The following is a 22,229-nucleotide window of genomic DNA, read 5'->3' as shown; positions in this document are numbered from 1 at the left end:
GACACTCCATTCTGCATTCTGTTACTGTTCGACCTTGTTCTACCTCAAATCACTGTGTAGTGATGTGATCTGTGTGAACGACACACAAGGCAAGATTGTCACTGTATCTCGGTTCACCATTTCCGACAACCACAGACGTCTCACTCACCTTGGGAAGACGAGCGGCAGGCCAGGTGGGAGAAGGAGAGGTAGAGGGAGCTGCTGGGCTGGAAGTAGTGGTCGAGGATCAAGCCAACTCTCTCCGTCACCTGCAGGTAGAGGCGAGCCTCCTCCTGGTCAACCTTCTTCTCCCTGGACAGCTGTGGACACAGGGCAGGAGGTGAGGCGCGCGGCCAGAGTACAGATCCCCCGCCTGCCCCTCCCGACCCTCCCTCTGGTCGTGCCCTGTTGTACGGCACAGGTGCAGATCCTTCGGCCCAATCTGTCCATGCTAACCCACGTCCCCATCCATGTCTGGCCCATATTCCTTGAAACCTTTCCCTGTCAATGCACCTGGCTCAGTCACTTCCTCTGACAGCTCTTTCCGTGCAGAACTGTGCAACAGTCTTATGTATAGCAGGGTGCCTAAGACATCTGCACCGTGCTGTTGTGATTCTGTGTATTGCACCGTACTGCTGCCACAAATAAAACAACAAATCATGACACACGTGAGTGATGATAAACCCGATTCTGATGTGGGTCTCTATTGTGGACTGAGAGTGGGGAGGGGGCAGGGAGAGGGGAGTCATGATTGGGACAAAGGGGAAGGGAGAGGGGAGGGAGCGGGTAGCACCCGAGAGACGTTCTGTGATGATCAATAAACCGATGGTTTGCATTCAAATGGCCTTGCCTGGTGTCTCAGGGGTGGGGGCGTCTGCACCTGTCCCTGGCACCCCTCCTGTGGCGCTCCACCCTCGCCACTCCCAACGTCCTTTGCTCCTGCCAGATTTACAAATCCCCCTCTCCACGTTGACAAATACAGCACTGGGCAATAGTCTGAGGCCCAAGCTATCTATATATCTATATATATATCTATATATCTATATATATCTATATCTATATATCTATATATCTATATATATATCTATATATATATATATACAATACAATATATACGATACAATACACAGAACTTTTGCGCAGGACTGTATACTGGGTGGGACAGTTGCCCCTGAGATCCTATTAAATGTCCCCCCTCACCTTTAACCTGTGCCCTCTGGCTCTCGGCTCCCTGTCCCTGGGAAACAGAGCGAGTGCAATCACCCTAACGATGCCATGAACCAGTTTACACCGTGTCCCTTCACCATCACCAGGTGCCAGGTCCTGTGACGTCATCATTATGGGCCGTGCCCTATGACGTCATCGTCCTGCGTCATGTCGTTACGACGTGGGCGAACAGGATCTCGTGACCATGATGGTTCTTGGCAAATCTTTCCACAGAACTGGTTTGCCATCGGCTTCTTCTGGGCAGTGTCTTCACAAGACGGGTGACCCCAGCCATTATCGATATACTCTTCAGAGATGGTCTGCCTGGCGCCAGTGGTGGCATAACCAGGACTTGTGATCTGCACCGGCTGCTTGTACGACCATCCGCCACCTGCTCCCACGGTTTCACGTGACCCTGATCGGGGGGGGGGGGGGGCTGAGCTGGTGCTACACCTTGCCCGAGGGTGACCTGCAGGCTAGTAGAGGGAAGGAGCACCTTGCACCTCCTTGGGTAGGGACAAATCTCCACCCCAATGGCCAAAGGTATAAAGATACATCTTTTAAACCGTCTGTCTATATGATCACCTCCCAGTCTCCTGTGCTCCAATGAGAGAAGCCCCAACCCAGTGAAGTTCTCCCTGTTGAATCCCGGCTGCCTTAGAAGACTGCAGGATCCCTAGCGGCTTTTCACGGGGAGGTGTGGCGGTCACAGTCACGCGATTACCCTGCCAGGAAAGCAGGTTCAGCCCTGCTGCCGTCTGTGAGGGCCCTCGTGCTGGCTGTCCATCGTTTCCGAGCAGGTCAGTGCAGCTCACCGATTGTGCGACTGGGTGAAGAGCTGCACGGAGAAACCCGGTACGGGGGTGGAGTTTAACGGTGAAAAACCTTCGGCGCTGGGGTGGTCCCCACTCCCTCGGCCTTGAAGATCTCGGGGCCCCACGGCCGCAGACCTCCTCGGCCCGCAGCTGACGGCCAACGACACCTTCCGCGCCCTTCACGTTCCACGAAGCGTGGTGCCACCTTCTTGGCTGGTGGATCCGGTGGCTGATCTCACCTACTCAGTCCGGTGGAACTAGCTTTGCATGCTGGGGCAGGAAAATCCCCACCTCGCCGGGGCTGGAGGCTCCTGGCTGCCCTGCCCGGATTCAGCCCGCCTGTCGTGTGCAGCTGCTTGGAGCCACAGGCAACAGCTGGGTAGCCGGTGGGCGAGCTGCCCCAGGGCAGAGCACGACTAGCCTGCCGCCCCTCCCTGGACACCCCGGGGTCCTTGTATCTTCTCCCTGTGAGCTCGGGGTGCTCCGGTCCCTTCCAGAGACGTGAGGGTCAGTAGGTGACCTGGTCACACAGGTGTAATGGGCCAAGCCTCTAACAATATTTCCTCTTCCTGGGTGTGAAGATCTCCGGGGACCTGACCTGGACCCGACCTGGACCCAATATATCGATGCAGCTACAAAAACCATAAGATACAGGAGCAGAGGGAGGCCATTTGGCCCATTGAGTCTGCTCCACCATTCAATCATGGGCTGATCCAATTCTTCCAGTCATCCCCACCCCCCTGCTTTCACCCCATATCCTTGGATGCCCTGGCTAATCAAGAACCTGTCTACCTCTGCCTTAAATACACCCAATGACTTGGCCTCCACAGCTGCTTGTGGCAACAAATTCCACAGATTTACCAGCCTCTGACTAAAGTAATTTCTCCACATCTCAGTGGACGTCCTTCAACCCTGAAGTCGTGCCCTCTTGTCCTAGACTCCCCTACCATGGGAAATAACTTTGCCATGTCTAATCTCTTCAGGCCTTTTAACCTTCGGGATGTTTCTGTGAGATCCCCGCTGATTCTCCTGAACTCCAGGGAATACATCCCAGGAGCTGCCGGACATTCCTCATACAGTAGCCCTCTCATTCCTGGAAGGCAAGACAGCTGCTAAGTTGCATTAGGAGTCTGAAGGTATCTGGATTGTCAACTAAAACACTCGAAAACTTATACAAATATACAGTGGGGAGAGCATTCTGACGGGCTGCATCACTGTTCTGGTATGGGGCTGGGGGCTACTGCACTGGATGGAAAGAAGCTGCAGATACTTGTAAGATTTGTCAATTTGGTCCATAGTGCGAGTCTCCGTAGTATCCAAGCTGCAAGCTTGAAGGAGTGATACCTTAGGAAGGCAGCGTCCATCATTGTGGATCCTCACCACCCAGGACGTGTCCTCTTCTCATTGTTACTGTAGGGAAGGAGATACAGAAGCCTGAAGACACTCACTCAGTGATTCAGGAACAGCTTCCCCTCTGCCATCTGATTTCAAATGGACATTGAACCCATGAACACTACCTCACTACTGTTTTATTTCTGCTTTTTTTTTCATTACTTATTTTATCTTAACTATTTAATAGACATCCTTACTGTAGGTCAGTTTTTTTCTCCTCTGTATCACTGTATTTATCACTGTACTACTTGCATAAAGAACAAATTTTGCGACGTATACCGGTGATATTAAACCTGATTCTGGTTAATTTTTTTTTAAAGTCCTGATAAATCTCCGCTACGCACTTTCCAGCTTAAAGGCATCTTTCCCAGCGCGGGGCGTCCGAAACTGAACGTAATTCTGTCAAGCGCGGCCCCTCCAGTGTCTCGTAGAACCCCACCGTGACCTCCCAACCCCTGTACTCCATGCCCTGACCGCCTCCTTCACTATCCTGTCTACCTGAGGTGCCAGCTTCAGTGAAGCACGTCCCCCTGTTCCGTGACACCTCCCAGGGCCCCTTGTGGAAGTCCTAAAGCAGCAAACTGCAGGATGTGCCAGTGACATTAAACCCGATTCCGACCCACCCCCATGGCTCGCCTTCCCAGAATGCCACACCTGGCATCCATCCAATTAAACTGCGTTTGCCATTCCTCGGCCCACGCCCCCGGCTGTTCGCAAATCCTGACAACCACCTTCGCCGTCTCTGACATCACGTGCGGCCTTACTCACCTCCCCTTGTCCGCTCTCACCCAAACCTTTGATCTATACGATCAACAACAGAGTTCTCTCCCTATTAGGAAATGGCAGGACCAGAATTGGGCCATTCAGCCCATCAGTCTGCTCTGCTGTTCCATCGTGGCTGATTTATTATCCCACTCAACCCCATTCTCCCTACCTTTGACACCCTGACTAATCAAGGACCTGCACTTTAAATATACCCAATGGCTTGGCTTCCACAGCCTTCTCTGGCAATGAATTCCACAGATTCACCACCCCCTGGCTAAACAAATTCCTCCTCATCTCTGTCTTAAAGGAACGTCCCTCTATTCTGAGGCTGTGCCCTCTGGTCCTAGACTCCCCCCACCCATCAGAAGAAACATCCTCTCCACATCCACTCTATCCAGGCCTTTCTAAATGTGAGAGATTTCAGTGAGATCCCCCCACCACCGTGCCCACCCCCATCCTTCCCCGGCGTTATTCACACGGCCGTTAACAGCATCAGTGTATCAAGTGTACAGCTCCCTGAGAACGGCTGCACACATCGACAGGGTGGTAAGGGAGGCATACGGGATGCCTGCCTTTGTTATCAAGGCACTGAGTTCCACAGTCAGAGCGTTACGTTACAGCTTTATTAAAATCCCAGCTTTCTGGGGTTCTGCCGCAGAATCAGAATCAGCTTTATTATCACCGGCATGTGACATGAAATTTGTTAACTTAGCAGTTCCATGCAACACAAAATATAGAAAAAAAAATAAGTAAATCAATTACAGTATACGTATATTGAATAGATTAAAAATCATGCATAAAAACAGAAATAATATATTAAAAAAGAAGTGAGGTAGTGTCCAAGGGTTCAATGTCCATTCAGGAATCGGATGGCAGAGAGGAAGAAGCTGTTCCTGAATCGCTGAGTGTGTGCCTTCAGGCTTCTGTACCTCCTACCTGATGGTCACAGTGAGAAAAGGACATGCCCAGGGTGCTGGAGGTCCTTAATAATGGACGCTGCCTTTCTGAGACACCGCTCCTTGAAGATGTCCTGGGCACTTTGTAGGCTAGTGCCCAAGATGGAGCTGACTAGATTTACAACCTTCTGCAGCTTCTTTCGGTCCTGTACAGTAGCCCCTCCATACCAGACAGTGATCAGCCTGTCAGAGTGCTCTCCATGGTACAAGTAGAGAAGTTTTTGAGTGTATTTGTTGACAACCAAATCTCTTCAAACTCCGAATGGAGTATAGTTGCTGTCTTGCCTTCTTTATAACTACATCAGTATGTTGGGACCAGGTGAGATCCTCAGAGATCTTGACACTCAGGAACTGCTCACTCTCTCCACTTCTGATCCCTCTATGAGGATTCGTATGTGTTCCTTCATCTCACCCTTCTTTCAGTTCAGTTTGCCCCATTACTGGAAAGATGGGGGTATTTGGAGCGGGTGCGGTACATTTTTGCCCGGATATTGCCTGGTTTAGAGGGCCTGTGCTATCAGGAGAGACCGGATAAACCTGGGTCGTTTTCTCTGGAGCGTCGGAAGTGGAGGGGAGATCAGATAGAGGTTGACAAGATTATGAGAGGTGGCTTTTTTCTTTTTAACCAGGGTCACACTGTGTAATACCAGAGGGCAGACACTTAGGTGAGAGGGGGGCAAATGGACGGGAGATGTGAGGGGCAGGTCTCTCCACAGAGAGAGAGAGAGGGGTGGGTGCCTGTGATCCAGAGGAGGCAGATACGATCGAGGTGTCCCAGACAGGCACTTGAATGGACAGAGAGCGGAGGGATAGGCACATTGTGGACGCAGAGGGGGCTAGTTCAGTCAGGCGTTTAATTGCTAGTCTAACTGGCTTAGTACAACATTGTGGGCAGAGAGGGCCTGTTTCCTGAGCTGTGTGTCCCCACCCTCCTGCCAGGCGAGTGGACGCCCTCGCGAACCCCCCTCGCCCGTTTCCCCATGCCGTGCCTCCCCTTCCCCTTCACCTTCATCGCCTCCAGGACTGCCAGACCTCGGCTCACAGGCTTGTCTCCCGGTGTCTCCGTCAGCGCCTCCGCAGCCTGTGGGGGCGGGAGTGGGGGGGAGGGGGTTAGATCGTGAGGGTCTCCTCCCTCCCCCTCAACCATCCACCCCTCCCCTCGTCCCTGACACCTCGCCCTGTCTCGTCTCGTTCTCCCTGCTCTCGCCCCCCCACACCCCTCCCCTACCCCTCTGTTCTCCCTCCCTCTCTCCTCTCTCCACTCACTCCTCCCACCCTCCTTCCCACCTCTGTTTGTCCCTCACCCCCCTTTCCTCCCCAACCGTCCCCCACCTCTTCTCCACTCGCTCCTTCACTCCTCTTCCCCTCCCTCCCTCCCTCCATTCCCTCCCCCACCCCCCTGCACCCCTGGTCTGGGACTCACGTTGGCCAGGCGCCGGAGACGTACGCAGTCCGCGTGGCTCAGGACCCCATCTATCAGCGCTCGCCGGTCACCGTCCGGCTCCCCACCCTCCATCACCAGCGAGAGCGAGGCGAAGGGAGGCAAGGAGGCTGAGGGAGGGGGGAGTGGAACAGAGGGAGGGAGAGTGAGGCACGATCCAGACACTGCGCCCCTCCCAACACACACACACACACACACACACACACACACACACACACACACCCCACCCCACCTGGGAGGGGGTGCTGGTGGACAGGCGATCCCAGACACACCCTCTGTTAGACAGACAGACAGACCGACCGACCCAGACACCACCCCCCCCCCACCCCGTACCCACTGTCTGCAGGACTGATAGATTCAAACAGACCTGTCTGGCAGATAGAGGGACCGAGACCCACCGTCTGTGAGTCCGACGAACCCAAGCCCCCCCCCACCCTCCCAGACAGATCACAGACTGACCTTTCAGGATGTCCAGCCCCCGTCTGGGCTCCAGCTTCTGCCTGGTCGTTGCATTCCGAGGGGCAGACGTCTGGGTGTCTTTGGCCGCGGCTCTGTGACAGGGCAGGCGGAGGTCAGCGCAGGCGGGCCTCAGGCCGGACGGCTGGGGGGGCGGGGAGAGAGCTCAGGATGGGGGGCCGCGATGGGTTAGGGGCGGCGACAGGGGGAGAGGCAGCGAGGGTTAAGGACAGAGAGAAGGGAGAGGAGTTTGGTAAGGTGGGAGACATGGTGAGGAGAGTGTGAGAGCAAGATGGGAGGGATGGTGAGGAGGGAGGAGAGGGGAGCAGGGAGGAAGACGAAGAGGGAGGGGCAGTGAAGGGGCCAGGACAGTGATGGAGAAGGGGCAGCGAGGAAGGAGGGTTAAGGAGGGAGAGAAGGGAGGGGCGTGTGCAAGGTGGGAGAGATAGTGAGAAGGGTGTGGTAGCAAGATTGGAGGGATGGCGAGGAGGGAGAAAGACGAAGAGGGAGGGGCAGTGAGGAGGAATGGGAAGTAGGGAGGGGGCAGTGAAGGGAGAAGAGTTGAGGCAGTAGATCCTACTCACCTGTGCTTGGCCTTCACCGACTCGGGAACGAGCTCTGGAGGGGTCCAGGAATCCTGCGCACAGGAGGGAGCGTTCAATCTCTCCTCACCCACCACTCTCCACCCTGAGGGTACGCGGTGCGAGGGATATTCACCCTGGGGAGAGCTGGGGGGGGGGAGAAGGGAAGGACCCCATACCTTAGACTGGGGGTGCCTGTAGAAAGTCGAGCAGGTGGTGAAGAGGTCAATGGGACACTGGTCGGGATACCAGAGCAGGGGATGAAGGCACAAAATCAAAGTCTGATTCACCGACGGATGGTGGGGGAGCTGCCCGGACTGGGCCTCAAGCAGCGAGTCGCTTGTTTACAGTCGCCCAGGAGAGAGGCACCGGGAGACGTCGTGTGCCAGCAGGGGGCGGTGTGGTGCGGAGTCCAGACCAGAGTCGTTGCTGCCCGCCAGTGTTCGCTCGGCAGAAGACAGGACAAATTGTGTTCGACTGCAGACTGCTGCAACGTTCAGCGACTCAGGGACTGGGACTCTCTTTGTTTCTGTGTGTGACTGTATTTTACTGATATCTTCCAGGAGCTATACGTGCCTTGTGCTGTGTGTGACTATCAGTACTATGTTTCACTCCTTGGCACCAGAGAAATACTGTTTCGCTTGGCTATACTCATGGTCGAATGAGAATTAAACTTGACCTCGAAACGAAAAACTTCAGTGGGGCCACATAGAATAACCCAGCAGGGAAAGAGGCCATTCGGCCTGGAGAGCTACACCCGACATCTTAGATGTTGGGTGTAGCCCTCCATCAGATGTCGGAATGGGCAGCGACCCCAGGATCGCTCTGTCGCACTGTTAGCCTTGGAACCGTGTTGCCTCAGAGCAATGAGCACGCCGGTGACAGCAACCCCGACTCCGGCTAATCCCACCGCCTCCGTTCGGTTCGGACAGATGCCAAACAAAGGGGAACCCAGCCGCTGGTCGGCGGCTCGGCCCACCTCTGACCCCGACCCAGGGCCGATCGTTTATCCGGGAAGCCAGCTCTCCAGGCATCCCGGGCGATCTGACCTCCTGGCCCTGCCCGACAGACGGTTCCTTGTCAAAGACCGTCCTGAATCCAGGTAGACAACATCTACCACCCCTCCCCAGTCAGTCCTCCCGGTCACCTCTACTGATAGGCTCTGCAGGAATGGTGGTGCAGGGTGCCTTACGCAGGCCCCCGACACCGGTGCCCTGAACAATGTGACGCTGGAATGGGGACTTCCGAGTGCCTGCAGGCCGCGAAACGGGGAGAGCTGCAGGGAGACCGGGGGGGGGGGGGCGGGTGCAGGGGAAGCGGGAGGGACCGGGGTAGGGACGGGAAGGTGAAGGAGTGGGTGCAGGGTAGGGTTGCCAACTGTCCCATATTAGCTGGGACATCCCGTATATTGGGCTAAATTGGTTTGTCCCACACGGGACTACCCTTGTCCCCAAATTCCCCCCGCTAAGGTAGAGCGTTCCTATGAAACCTTTCGTGCCGAAATGGCGTGAAGTGAAGAAGCAATTACCATTAATCTATATGGGAAAATTTTTGAGCGTTCCCAGAAACAATCTACCAAATCATACCAAATAACACATAAAACCGAAAATAACACCAACATATAGTAAAAGCAGGAATGTTATGATAAATACACAGCCTATATAAAGTAGAAATAATATACGAACAGTGTATCAGAATTGGGAAGATTAAGCCAAAACTGAAAAATCGGCACGTACACGCATGCACACACAGGTGCCCACACAAGGCTTCATGGTCATGGCCGTCTTTCTCGGGGTAAACACAAGTGTCCGGTATTTGACTGCTACTTTTGTCCCTGATTTGGGAGTGAGAAAGTTGGCAACCCTAGTGCAGGGGGAGGCGGAACAGGGTGAGAGGAGGGTCAGGATTGTACAGGGTGGAGTGGGGAGTGGGTAGATGGGCGAGGGAGGAGAGTACGGGAAACAGGGAGAAAGGGTGGTTGTTACCGAGGAGGGGGAGATGGGGACGGGGGGGGAAGGGAAGAGGTGGGGATGGGACATAGGGACAAATTAGGGATGGGGTGGATAGATAGGAAGACAATGAAGGCAGTGGGGAGGGAGGATAGGGAGGAGGAGGGGGATTCAGGGACCAGGGGGTGTTGGCAGGAAGGTGAAAACAGGGGACAGGGGAGGAGGGAAAGGCTGGACGGGGTGGTGGGGAACCTCACCGGGTCCTGGAAGGTGGCTCCTAGCTCCTCCACGGCCCGGTACAACAGCTGCTTCTCCAGCAGTGACTGCTCCACGTGCGCCCTCACCTCCTGCCAGGGACGAACCAGGCACCACGTCAGTGCAGCTGCTCACCATTGGTCTCCCCCCGCGCCATCACCCCCCCCACCTTCCCGAGGGTCGAGGGCTCAACCGAGGGGCTTGGGAAAGGGTCAGGGTGAAAGGTCAAGGGGAAAGGGTCCAAAGGGGCTGAAGCAGAGGGAGAGGACAGTGGGGTGGGAGAGGGCTTGGATGGTTTCAGGGGTCAGAGGACAAGGGTTAAAAGGGCAATGAAAGGAGGGGTAGGTCAGAGGGCAGGAGGTGAAAGGGCTGGGACAAGGGAAGTTGGCAGGCAAGGCCGAAGGGTCAGAGGGCAAGGCCGGAGGAAAAAAATCAGAGGGGACTGGAGGAGAGCTCCCAGGTGTCAGAGGAGGCTGAGATGAGGAGGGGGTAAGGAAGGAGGTGGGGATCGGGGGGAGACAGGGGTACTTTGAGGGGTCAGTGGGTGAGGAGGCTGAGGGCGGGAGGAGGAGGAGCGTGGTGGAGTGGAGGGGTATAGGGTCCCAGGAAGAGGGAAGGGAGGCACAGAGTCTGTGGTGGGCAGAAGGGGGGCCCAGGGAGGGAGAGGTTCTGGACAGGGAGCTGGGGAGGTTAACACAGGGTCCCATTGAGGGGAGGGACAGTCCCAGTGAGGAGGAAGATGGACACAGGGCCCTGGGGAGGGGGCAGACAGTACCCCGGGGAGGGGAGACCGTGCCCTGGGGAGGGGACGAGGGCTGGGTCACTCACCTCGTGAGGCCCCAGCTGGTCGGCCCGCTCGGTGCCCAGCCGGGAACGGTAGAAGTCCAGGTCCTGCCGCACAGTCGGGTCTGCGGGCCGGAACAGCAGGAAGGCCCGGGAACACCGCACAGCCTGGTCGTAGTCACCCACTGTAGGGAGAGGGGTGGGGGGCAGTCAGTGATCCGGAACCCCCTTCTGTTCCTCCCCCCACACATCCCTCACACACTGTGTGTGTGTGTGAGAGAGAGAGAGAGAGAGAGAGAGAGAAAGTGTGTGTGTGTGTGTGTGAGAGAGAGAGAGAGAGAGAAAGTGTGTGTGTGTGTGAGAGAGAGAGAGAAAGTGTGTGTGTGTGTGTGTATGAGAGAGAAAGAGTGAAAGTCTGTGAGTGTGTGTGTGTGTGTGTGTGTGTGTGTGTGTGTGAGAGAGAGAAAGAGTGAAAGTCTGTGAGTGTGTGAGTGAGTGTGTGTGTGCATATGTGTGTAGGTGCATGTGTGCAAGAGTCTGTGAGTGTGTGTGTGTCTGTGTGAGACAGTGAGTATGAGAGAGTGAGTGTGTGTGAGTGAGTGAGTGAGTGAGTGAGAGTGAGTGAGTGAGTGAGTGTGTGTGTGTGTGTGTGAGAGAGTGTGTGTGTGTGTCTGTGAGAGTGTGTGTGTGTGTGTGTTGTTGTCAGTATGTCTGTGTCTGTCTGTCGGTCTGTCGATTTCTGTGTCAGTGGGTGTGTTTGCCTGTCTGAGTGTTCAGCCTGCTGAATGTCAGGGACCAAAGTACAGCTGCCCACCCCCGCCCCCCAGATGGACCACCCCTGGGGGCACGTGCAGAGCGATGCAGGCACAGAGGATGCACAGCCTCGGGCCCAGCGTGCCTGTGCTGGCCCCCCTCCCCTCCTCCACCCCAGCGTCACCTCCCCACGCCAGGTCCCTGTCACCCACTCCCTGCGCTCACTCCGTGCCTGTCTCAGGATGGGCGGGCAAACTGGAGCAGACGGGTTAATGAATGTCAAACAGAGCTTAATTTAGTTAAGATTTCCCAGTGGCCAAACAATTTAATTCCCATTCCCGTTCCGATGTGTTGATCGTTGGCCTCCTCTTGTGCCAAGATGAGGGCCACCCTCGAGGTGGAGGAACAACACCTCATATTCCATCTGGGTACCCTCCAACCTGATGGTATGAATATCGATTTCACTTTCCGGTCAACAAGATTTACTCCACTCCCTTCCTATATTCCCATTCTGATCTTTTATTTCTTACTTGCTTTAAACTTCCCCCTGGGTCTCCTCCTCTTTCCGTTTCTCCAGCTGTATTCACTCCCCTCTCCTATCAGTTTCTTTCTTCTCCATCCCTTGACCTTCCCACCCACCTGGCTTCACCTGTCACCTTCCAGCTAACCCCTCTGCTCCCCCAGCCTTTGTTCTGGCATCTTCCTCCTGCCCTCTCAGTCCTAAAGAGGGGTCTCGGCCCAAAACTGTACTAATTTCCACAGACACTGCCCTGCCTGCTGAGTTCCTTCAGTATTTTGTGTGTGTTGCTCTGGATTTCCAGCATCTGCAGATTGCCTCGTTTTTCTGATTAATACTGTGTTCTCGAGAAGTAATCTATCGACCGACAGCAACTCGTGCAGAACAGCGCTGCTCGGTGTCATTTAAAACCAGGATGAGGGAGTGTATCGCTCCGGTCCTAGCAGTTCACACAGACCGCAGGGGGGATCTCAGCAGACCGGGCAGCACCGCTCGACGTTTCGGGCCCAGACCCTCGATCAGCACTGGAAACGAAGCGGGGGCGGGGAGAGATGCCAGAATAAAAAGGAAGGGGGAGGGGAGAGAGGTTGGCTGGAAGGTGGTGGGTGAGGGAGGAGGGGATAGACAGGTGGGAAGAGGTAAGAGGCCAAAGTGGGGAGTAGAAGATGAGAGGGGGAGGGAAATGGCTTTCAGATCTGGTTTTAAAGTCCCCCTAGCAATACAGACAATGTGCTGCAGGAGCTCGGCAGGTCAGGCAGCAGCCATGGATGTGAGTAAACGGTCGACGTTTCAGGCCGAGACCAGGGTCTCGGACCATTTGCCGAGCTCCTCTAGCACCCTGTGTGTGTCGCCCTCGACCCCCAGCATCTGCGGTACCGCTTGCAGCTTACAGTTCCCTCCCTCGCTTGCAAAGCTCTGTGCTCTGGGGCCAGGGAAGATCACAGAACCGGCCTCTGTTGTACAATCGTGCCCGAGCGCTCGGCTCTTCTCCCGCTGGCCTCTTGTCGTCCTCAGATGACAACTGGCAGCTCAGTTTTATTGGGTTCCTACACCATGGAACGCAATACCTAGGGGATGCAGACTCCGTTGTGACTTCTACACGCCGGCTCAGAACTCCATTTATTCCACCTTGCATTTAACTAATGCCTTTTTGTCTTTTACAGCACAATACGGGCCCTTCGGCCCACAAAGCTGTGCCAAACATGTCCTCACCTTACAAATTACCTTGGGTTACCCATAACCCTCTGTTTTTCTAAGCTCCATGTACCTATCTGAGTCTCTTAAAAGACCCTATCGTATTCACCTCCACCACCACTGCCGGCAGCCCATTCCACGCACTCAACACTCTCTGCGTAAAATACTTAGCTCAACATCTCCTCTGTACCTACTCCCCAGCACCTTAAAACTGTGCCCTCTTGTGTTAGCCATTTCATCCCTGGGAAAAAGCCTCTGATTATCCACACGATCAATGCCTCTCATTATCTTGTACACCTCTATCAGGTCACCTCTCATCCTCCGTCGCTCCAAGGAGAAAAGGCCAAGTTCACTCAACCTATTCTCATAAGGCATGCTCCCCAATCCAGAGGCAACATCCTTGTAAATCTCCCCTGCACCCTTTCTATGGTTTCCACGTCCTTCCTGTAGTGAGGCGACCAGAACTAAGCACAGTACTCCAAGTGGGGTCTGACCAGAGTCCTATATAGGTACAACATTACCTCTTCTATTTTCGTGTTCTCTCTCTATCCCACTGTAAGGCACTTCAAACAACATCGTTTGCATGAATGTTCCTCCCTCTCTCCCCCCCACCACACCCCTTTATTTTATTCTGACCTCCAACCCCCCTGACGAAAGGTCTCCCTTGAAACGTCCTTTATTCCCCAGCACGGGCGCTGCCTGACCTGCTGAGTTCCTCAAAGTTCAAAGTAAATTAACTACCACAGTACACCTATGTCACCACGTACAACCCCGAGATTCATCTTCTTGCGGGCATACGCTATAAATCTGTCGAACAATAACCCTGACGGTTGGCGTCCGTCTGTCTCGAAGGACAGTGGGTGATGATGATCACCAGCCTGGGTGGAAGGTATGGAGATCCTCAGATGTCCAGTCGTCAAGATTCCCCTCTCGGCCTCACCGGCGTAGTCCAAAGGAAAGCTTATGAAGCAATACGTTTGGCACCAGATTGGCTGCAGGAGCTGCCGGGAGGATGTTCAATGACGTCCGGCCGCCTCAGGGGCTCCACTCCGGATCTGCTGTCTGGGTTCACTCCCGTAATCTCTGTCTCTCCTGAGGCTGCTCACAAGGCCGTGGGGTTATCGACCCGTATCATAAACAACCCAGAGATTCACTTTCTTGCGGGCATACTCAATAAATGACCATCATCGAATCAATGAAAGGCCACAGCAATCGGGCGTTCAACCCGAGTGCAGAAGGCAGCAAAGGATGTTTCCCGTGGTGGGGGAGTCTAGGACAAGAGGGCTTTGACAGTAAACAGAGCTTTGGCTGCCATCACACCCTGGTCTGGAAACACCAAGGCCCTTCAGCAGAAACTCCGACAAGAAGTGGTGGATACAGCCCAATCCATCACAGGCCAAGCGCTCCCCGACTCTGAGCACATCAACGTGGAATACCGTTGCAAGAAAGCAGAACCTGCCATCAGGGACCCCGCCACCCAGGACATGCTCTCCTCTCGCTGCCGCCATCGGGAAGAAGGTACAGGAGTTTCAGGACTCACACCACCAGCTTCCGAAACCGTTATTACACCTCAATCATCAGGCCAAGGGGAATAATTTCACTCAACTTCACTCGGCCCCATCAGTGAAATGCTCCTACAACCCATGGACTCACTTTCAAGGACTCTTCATCTCATGTTCTCGATATTTTATTGCTTATTTATTTAATATCAGTGTTTCTTTTTGTAGTTGCACAGTTTTTCTTGCCTTTGGCACTCTGGTTCAACGCCCAATTTGGTGCAGTCTTTCATTGACTCTTATCGTGGTTATTATCCCGCGGATTTTTTGAGTATGCCCGCAGGAACATCAGTCTCAGGGTTGCGTGCGGTGACGTGCATACAGACTGATTTTAATTTGAATTTTTGCTGGGGAGGTTCCACCAGACAGCGAGCGTCTCAACCGTGCTGCCAGAGATGGCGACGGGAGGCAAATACGGAGAAACCGGCGGGGGGGGTGGGGGGGATGTCCCATGTACAACTGAAGGAAGGAGATTGTTTCACGACTTCGGCACGGCAGGGCGGACCGTAGGGCCAGTCCCTCAGCTGTGCTGGGCTATCCCTCCGAGGGTTGGGGCTGCCGGGGAGGGGGGTGAGCTGAGAGGGGGCCGGAAGCTCGCAAGCGGGTCGGCAGGCTCGGCTGAACGCTCAGCCACGGGATGGGGGACGGGGAGAGACCCGGGAAGCCACTCACCTCGGTGGTAGGCATACCGCAGCAGGTCGAGGGCGGAGGGGAGCAGGTCTCGGGGGGGCCCCCGCTGGGCACCCAGCTCCCTCACGCATTCCTGGCGACACTTGAGGACTTGCACAAAGTGATCTTGGGGGGGGGGCAGAGGGGCGAGGAGGGGAGAGGATGAAACCAGCAGACTGTCAGCCCAGGTTCACATTTGATGTTAACACCAGCTTCCCCCAGCACCCATCTGAGCAGTGAGAGCACCCACACTCAATTGCCCCACCCCCTCACCGATCTCCCTCACTCCCCCTCCCTTCCTCTTAACTCAACTCAACTTCTTCACCCTCTCGAACCCCCTCAATTCATCGTCCCCCACGACCGGCCACTCTCCAACACCCCCACCCTCACAGTTAACCCCTCACACGTCCACCCCACTCCACCCTCCCACCCATTCTTCTCTCCGCCTGTCCTCCCCTCGCCCTCTGCTCCCTCGTACTCTGCCCTCCTGCACCCCGTGATTTCCTCCCCCATCTCTCACTCTTCCCCTTCCATCCCCTCGCTCACTCCCTCACAAACCTTCCCCTCTCCTCACGTTCCCTCTCACCCCCTCTCTCTCCATGTTGCCCTCCCCCTGCCATTCTCTATTTTCTCCCTTTCCTCCCTCATACTCCAATTACCACTCCCCCCTCCCTCTCTAGGCCCCGTCCGCGCCCCTCCACCTACCTGTGACGGCCTCGTGCAGGTGAGGGGGATACCCGAGGGAGCTGCGATCCTGGAGGTGGATTGGCCCCTCGCACTGGGCCCGACAGTGGTCCAGGGCTGATAGGTAGTGTCCCACCGCAGCTTCCAGCTCCACCGCGCTCTCTGCAAACCGGCCCCCCTCGTACAGGGCACTCCCCCTCTTGTAGCACTCCTGTGGGGGGGAGGGGTTGCCAGTGAGTGAGAGCCGAGGGATGTGGGGAGTAGGAAGGAGGCGTGAGATGGAGAGCAGAAGACGTGATGGAGAAGGGAGAGAAAATGGAGTGAGGGAGGGAGGGAGGGAGAGATGGGGGAGAGAGGGAGAGATGGGGGAGGGGAGAGATGGGGGATGGGGAGAGATGGGGGAGGGAGAGATGGGGGATGGGGAGAGATGGGGGAGGGAGAGATGGGGGAGGGAGAGATGGGGGAGGGAGAGATGGGGGAGGGAGAGATGGGGGAGGGAGAGATGGGGGAGGGAGAGATGGGGGAGGGAGAGATGGGGGAGGGAGAGATGGGGGAGGGAGAGATGGGGATGGGGGAGGGAGAGAGAGAGTTGGTATATGGCAACAAATCTCTTCCGTCCACGAGACACACAATTCACCCTTGCTCTCCCTAACCCAGTGGTCAGTGCGACAGGGATTGGGAGCAGGAACCCAAGTTCAGAGTTCATTTATTATCAAAGAATGCATAAATTATACAACCTTGAGATTCACCTGCTGACGGACAAGAAACCCGAAAGAAAACCAATTTAAAAAAATAAATAAAAACCAACCCCCAACGCACAGAGAAGGGGGGGCGGGAACAAAACAAATCACGCAAAGAAGAGACGCGAGCAATGGGACAGCATTTGGAACCAGTGCTTGGGTCCGAATTCCCAGAGCCCCGGGATTCATTTCCTCACACCGGAGGGGGAGATCGCCGCAGAGTCACAGACATGGAGCACAGTGGAGCCGGGGGGGAGAGGGGGAGTGTGGTGGGGGGGGGTCAGTCTCACAGCTCCAACGTCGCGGAGACAGGAGCCTCCAACCCACCCGGGCCGGTGTTTAACTTTGCCAAACAGCGGACCGGGACCCGGGACATGATGCAGCGAATTGCACCCCACAAGCACCCCCCACCCACCAAACCCACCCCGCTTATCCAGGGGTCCGCGGGACAGAGATCGGCCGGTGGAACCCAGTGGGTGATCCATTCCTTCCTCCCCACACCACTCTCTTGCTCTCCCTAACCCAGGGAACAGTGGGACAGGGACTGGGTACCTCTCTAACGCAGGATTAGTCCCCCCACCCTCTCCCTTCTGCTCCCTCACCCAGTGCTCCTGAGGCTCCATGTCCCTGAAGTCCTCGGCCGTGACTCCCTCCATCCTCTGGTACATCTCCATGTTCTCCAGCATCTCCTCGTGGTCCGGATTGGCCTCCAGGAACGTCTGGGCCGCGGCGGCCGCCTTGTCCAGCTGCCCCGTCTGTGTGGACAGGGAGTGAGCGCGGAGGAGGTGCGCAGTACAGGGCCGTATGCGGGGAGAGGCAGATGACCCCGGCGTGTGTAGGGAGCTAAGGACACGACCCACAAGTTCTCTCTCCGCCCTCTCTCCCCACCCTTCCACTTCACTCCTCCCTCTCTTCCCACCCTCAACCCCTCCATCATTCCTCCAAAACTCCCCTTCCATCTCGGTCCACTCTTCCTCTCAACCCCTCACTCCTGTATCACCCCCTGACCCGACTCCCCCACTCTGATACTGAGTGCTAACACTTCTCCTACACCCCTCCCTCATTCCGTACCCTTACCCTCTCTCACCAAACCTTCCCTTTTTCCACTCCACCCTCCCAACCCCACCTCCAACCTCCTCTCCTCCCCCTCCACCTCCAACCTCCTCTCCCCCTCCCCCACCTCCAACCTCCTCTCCTCCCCCTCCCCCAACCTCCTCTCCTCCACCTCCCCTTCCCTCCAACCTCCTCTCCTCCTCCCTCTAACCTCCTCTCCTCCCCCTCCCCCTTCCTGCAACCTCCTCTCCTCGCCCTCCCTCCAACCTCCCTACAACCTCCTCTCCTCCCCCTCCCTACCTCCCTCCAACATCCACTCAGTTCCCCACCCCTCACCCCGTGGCCTCTCCCTCCTCCACTCGGCAGCCCCCGCCCCCCAAAACCCTCCACCAAGCCCTCCCTCTCTCCCGCTCTGCCCCTCCATACCTTGTAGTAACAGATCTGGAGGTAGTTGTAAGGGACGCGGCGGCGAAAAGCGGCGCTGACCTCGGCCGTGACCCGGTGGCGGGATCCGTCCCCCCGGCCCAGCCCGGTCGTCAGGCAGCGGCGGAGGCAGGCAGCGCGGCGGAGCTGGCGCCCGAAGAAGTCCAACTGCGACAGGCTGGCGAGGGCGCCGAGGGGCTCCCGTGCCTCGCCGGCCTGGGGTGACGGGTCCCCAGACGGGGCGGCCCCATCGCGGGGCTGACTGGACGGGGGGAGGTCCCCGGGCGGGCCGAGGGGGTCCCGGAGCTCTGGGGGGCGGGGGTCGCCGGTGGGGTCCGGGGACGGCTCTGGGATCTCTGCGTCCCGGAGGGTCTCCCCGAGAAGGTCCGGAGCGCACTGCCCCGAGCAGGCGGCCCGCAGCCGCTGCAGCGCCGAGCGGCCGAGCAGCGAGCGCTCTATCAGCCGCGCCGCCTCACCCCAGCGGCCCGCCTCGTAACTCTGCAGGCCGTCCGCCCACAGCTGGTCGTAGGGCAGCTGGAGCAGCGGGTCGGGGGTGCCGGACGGCTGGGCGCCCGGCAGCGGGGGCAGCGGGAGGCAGAGGAGAAGGGAGAGGTAGAGGGAGAGGGAACGGAGGGAGGCGGCGAGTGAGCGAGGCATCGCCGGGAGATGCAGAGACGGACACGTCGGAGAAAATGGGAGGGGGAGAAAAGGAAGGGGAGGGAGAAGGTGGGAAGGGGAACTGTGGGGCTGAGTCTGTGAAGCAGCGGGAAGTGCGGGAGAGGGTGGAGAGAGGGATGTGAGAGGGAAGCAGAGAGCAGGAGTGGGGAATGGTCAGCGAGAGGGAGAGATAAGGGAGAAGGGGAGGGGCAGATGCAGCTGGGAGTAAGGGCAGAGGGGGTAGGGAGTGGTTAAGGAACAGGGAAAGGTGTCTGACTGGCCCTCCACACCCCTCCCAACCCTCCACCTCCCCTCCCCTCCACACCCTCCCCTCCTCTCCCCTCTACACCCTCCCCCTCCTCTCCCCTCTACAGCCTCCCCCTCCCCACCCTCCCCCTCCCCACCCTCCCCCTCCTCTCCCCTCCCCACCCTCCCCTCCCCTCTACACCCTCCCCTCCCCCCTACACCCTCCCCCTCCTCTCCCCTCTACACCCTCCCCACCCTCCCCCTCCCCCTCCCCCTCCCCCCTCCCCCTCCCCCCTCCTCTCCGCCCCTTCCCCCCTCCTCTCCCCTCCTCTCCGCCCCCTCCCCCCTCCTCTCCCCTCTACACCCTCCCCTCCCCTCTACACCCTCCCCTCTACATCCTCCCCCTCTCCCCCTCTACCTCCCCCTCCCCCTCCCCTCCTCTCCACACCCTCCCCCTCCCCCACACCCTCCCCCTCCTCTCCCCTCCCCTCTACACCCTCCCCCTCCCCCACACCCTCCCCTCCTTTCCTCTCCCCTCTACACCCTCCCCCTCCTCTCCCCTCCCCACCCTCCCCCTCCTCTCCCCTCCCCACCCTCCCCCTCCTCTCCCCTCCCCACCCTCCCCCTCCCCTCTACACCCTCCCCCTCCTCTCACCTCCCCTCTACACCCTCCCCTCCTCTCCCCTCCTCTCCCCTCTACACCCTCCCCTCCTCTCCCCTCTACACCCTCCCCTCCTCTCCCCTCTACACCCTCCCCCTCCTCTCCCCTCTACACTCTCCCCTCCCCTCTACACCCTCCCCCTCCTCTCCCCTCCCCTCTGCACCCTCCCCCTCCTCTCTCCACCCTCCCCCTCCTCTCCCCTCCCCACCCCCTCCTCTCCCCTCCCCACCCCCTCCTCTCCCCTCCCCACCCCCTCCTCTCCCCACCCCCTCCTCTCCCCTCCCCCTCCTCTCCCCTCCCCACCCTCCCCTCCAAACCCTCTCCCCCCCTCCCCACCCTCCCCTCCAAACACTCTCCCCCCCTCCCCACCCTCCCCTCCAAACACTCTCCCCCAACCCTCTCCCCTCCCCCTCCCACCTTCTCCCTTCCCCTCCCCCTCCCACCTTCTCCCTTCCCCTCCCACCCTCTCCCTTCCCCCTACTCCCCTCTCCTTTCCCTCTACTCCCCTCCCCCACACTCTCCCCTCCCTCGAACATTTTATTCTGCTTGTGCCGTTTGACTTTGCGCTACTGATTTAATTTAACTCTTGATAATGTAAATAAACTTCTTGCAGCGGTTTACGGATGTTTATTAGCCCATATTGCAATATACCGCCGGCGCATTTCATGGCGTCTACTGGTGGTTACACCGGAGTCTGATTCGGGCTCCACTGTACATCAGGAGAAGTTTGTCAAAGTTTCAGATAACATGCCGAGTCTGCGCAAGTGTTTTCAGAATGTAGAGGCGCTGTGGTGTGTTTTTTGTCAAGGCTCTTCCGTGAATACCTCACGACAGATCCTCCGAAATGATAACACCGAGGAATTTCAAGGTACTGACCCCCTGACGAGGACTGGCTCAGGGGGAGTCGATAATCAGCCTTTTTAATATTACTGAAGTGGGTGCGGTGGCGCCATTCAACCAGATATTCAATCTCCTGAAGGTATGCAGATTTGTCACCGGCTTTGACTTTAACTTTGCCGTAGCGTAGAGAATATAAATTGTTTTTCCATCACGCAATCCCGCCGACGTTGCAGGACCGCAAGCAAAGCCCAGAGCCCGACGTGACGAGCAGCCGTGATACACCGCCCCGATGCGTGGACAGACATATGGCGAAACACCGCCCCCAACGTCTGTTCAATGAGGGCCCCGCCCCTAATGTATAATTGACAAATAGAAGGGCCCCGCCCCTAATGTATATTGACAGGTGAAGGGCCCCGCCCCTAATGTATAATTGACAGGTGAAGGGCCCCGCCCCTAATGTATAATTGACAAATAGAAGGGCCCCGCCCCTAATGTATAATTGACAGGTGAAGGGCCCCGCCCCTAATGTACAATTGACAGGTGAAGGGCCCCGCCCCTAATGTATAATTGACAACTACTAGGGCCCCGCCCCTAATGTATAATTGACAAATAGAAGGGCCCCGCCCCTAATGTATAATTGACAAATAGAAGGGCCCCGCCCCTAATGTATAACTGACAGGTGAAGGGCCCCGCCCCTAATGTATAATTGACAGGTGAAGGGCCCCGCCCCTAATGTATAACTGACAGGTGAAGGGCCCCGCCCCTAATGTATAATTGACAGGTGAAGGGCCCCGCCCCTAATGTATATTGACAAATAGAAGGGCCCCGCCCCTAATATATAATTGACAGGTGAAGGGCCCCGCCCCTAATGTATAATTAACAGCTGAAGGGCCCAGCCCCTAATGTATATTGACAGGTGAAGGGCCCCGCCCCTAATGTACAATTGACAAATAGAAGAGCCCCGCCCCTAATGTATAATTAACAGCTGAAGGGCCCCGCCCCTAATGTATAATTGACAGGTGAAGGGCCCCGCCCCTAATGTATAATTGACAAATAGAAGGGCCCCGCCCCTAATGTATATTGACAAATAGAAGGACCCCGCCCCTAATATATAATTGACAGGTGAAGGGCCCCGCCCCTAATGTATATTGACAAATAGAAGGACCCCGCCCCTAATATATAATTGACAGGTGAAGGGCCCCGCCCCTAATGTATAATTGACAGGTGAAGGGTCCCGCCCCTAATATATAATTGACAGGTGAAGGGCCCCGCCCCTAATGTATAATTGACAACTACTAGGGCCCCGCCCCTAATGTATAATTGACAGGTGAAGGGCCCCGCCCCTAATGTATAATTGACAGGTGAAGGGCCCCGCCCCTAATGTATAATTGACAACTACTAGGGCCCCGCCCCTAATGTATAATTGACAGGTGAAGGGCCCCGCCCCTAATGTATAATTGACAAATAGAAGGGCCCCGCCCCTAATGTATAATTGACAGGTGAAGGGCCCCGCCCCTAATATATAATTGACAGGTGAAGGGCCCCGCCCCTAATGTATATTGACAAATAGAAGGTCCCCACCCCTAATATATAATTGACAGATGAAGAGCCCCGCCCCTAATGTATAATTAACAGCTGAAGGGCCCCGCCCCTAATGT

At 56.6% G+C, this 22,229-nt stretch overlaps 1 protein-coding gene across 1 annotated transcript in view; it reads right to left on the bottom strand.

Annotated features, from left to right (window-relative positions):
• p3h3 (prolyl 3-hydroxylase 3) overlaps positions 1–19,025 on the bottom strand; it is a 32,423-nt gene extending 13,398 nt beyond the window's left edge. Inside the window, exons 1-11 of the mRNA XM_063036677.1 lie at positions 18,171–19,025; positions 17,294–17,446; positions 15,973–16,162; positions 15,271–15,393; positions 10,624–10,763; positions 9,798–9,887; positions 7,595–7,647; positions 7,014–7,105; positions 6,537–6,664; positions 6,120–6,194; positions 149–299 (exon numbers count right to left, since the gene is read on the bottom strand). Coding sequence (XP_062892747.1) covers positions 149–299; positions 6,120–6,194; positions 6,537–6,664; positions 7,014–7,105; positions 7,595–7,647; positions 9,798–9,887; positions 10,624–10,763; positions 15,271–15,393; positions 15,973–16,162; positions 17,294–17,446; positions 18,171–18,824 — 1,849 coding nt within the window. The 5' untranslated portion in view covers positions 18,825–19,025. The remainder of the gene's footprint in view (positions 1–148; positions 300–6,119; positions 6,195–6,536; positions 6,665–7,013; positions 7,106–7,594; positions 7,648–9,797; positions 9,888–10,623; positions 10,764–15,270; positions 15,394–15,972; positions 16,163–17,293; positions 17,447–18,170) is intronic.
• Positions 19,026–22,229: the final 3,204 nt, after the last annotated feature.

The sequence above is a fragment of the Mobula hypostoma genome, chromosome 31 (assembly GCF_963921235.1).
Source record: "Mobula hypostoma chromosome 31, sMobHyp1.1, whole genome shotgun sequence".
Lineage (NCBI taxonomy): Eukaryota > Metazoa > Chordata > Chondrichthyes > Myliobatiformes > Myliobatidae > Mobula > Mobula hypostoma.
This window is presented reverse-complemented; position numbering and strand designations above follow the sequence as displayed.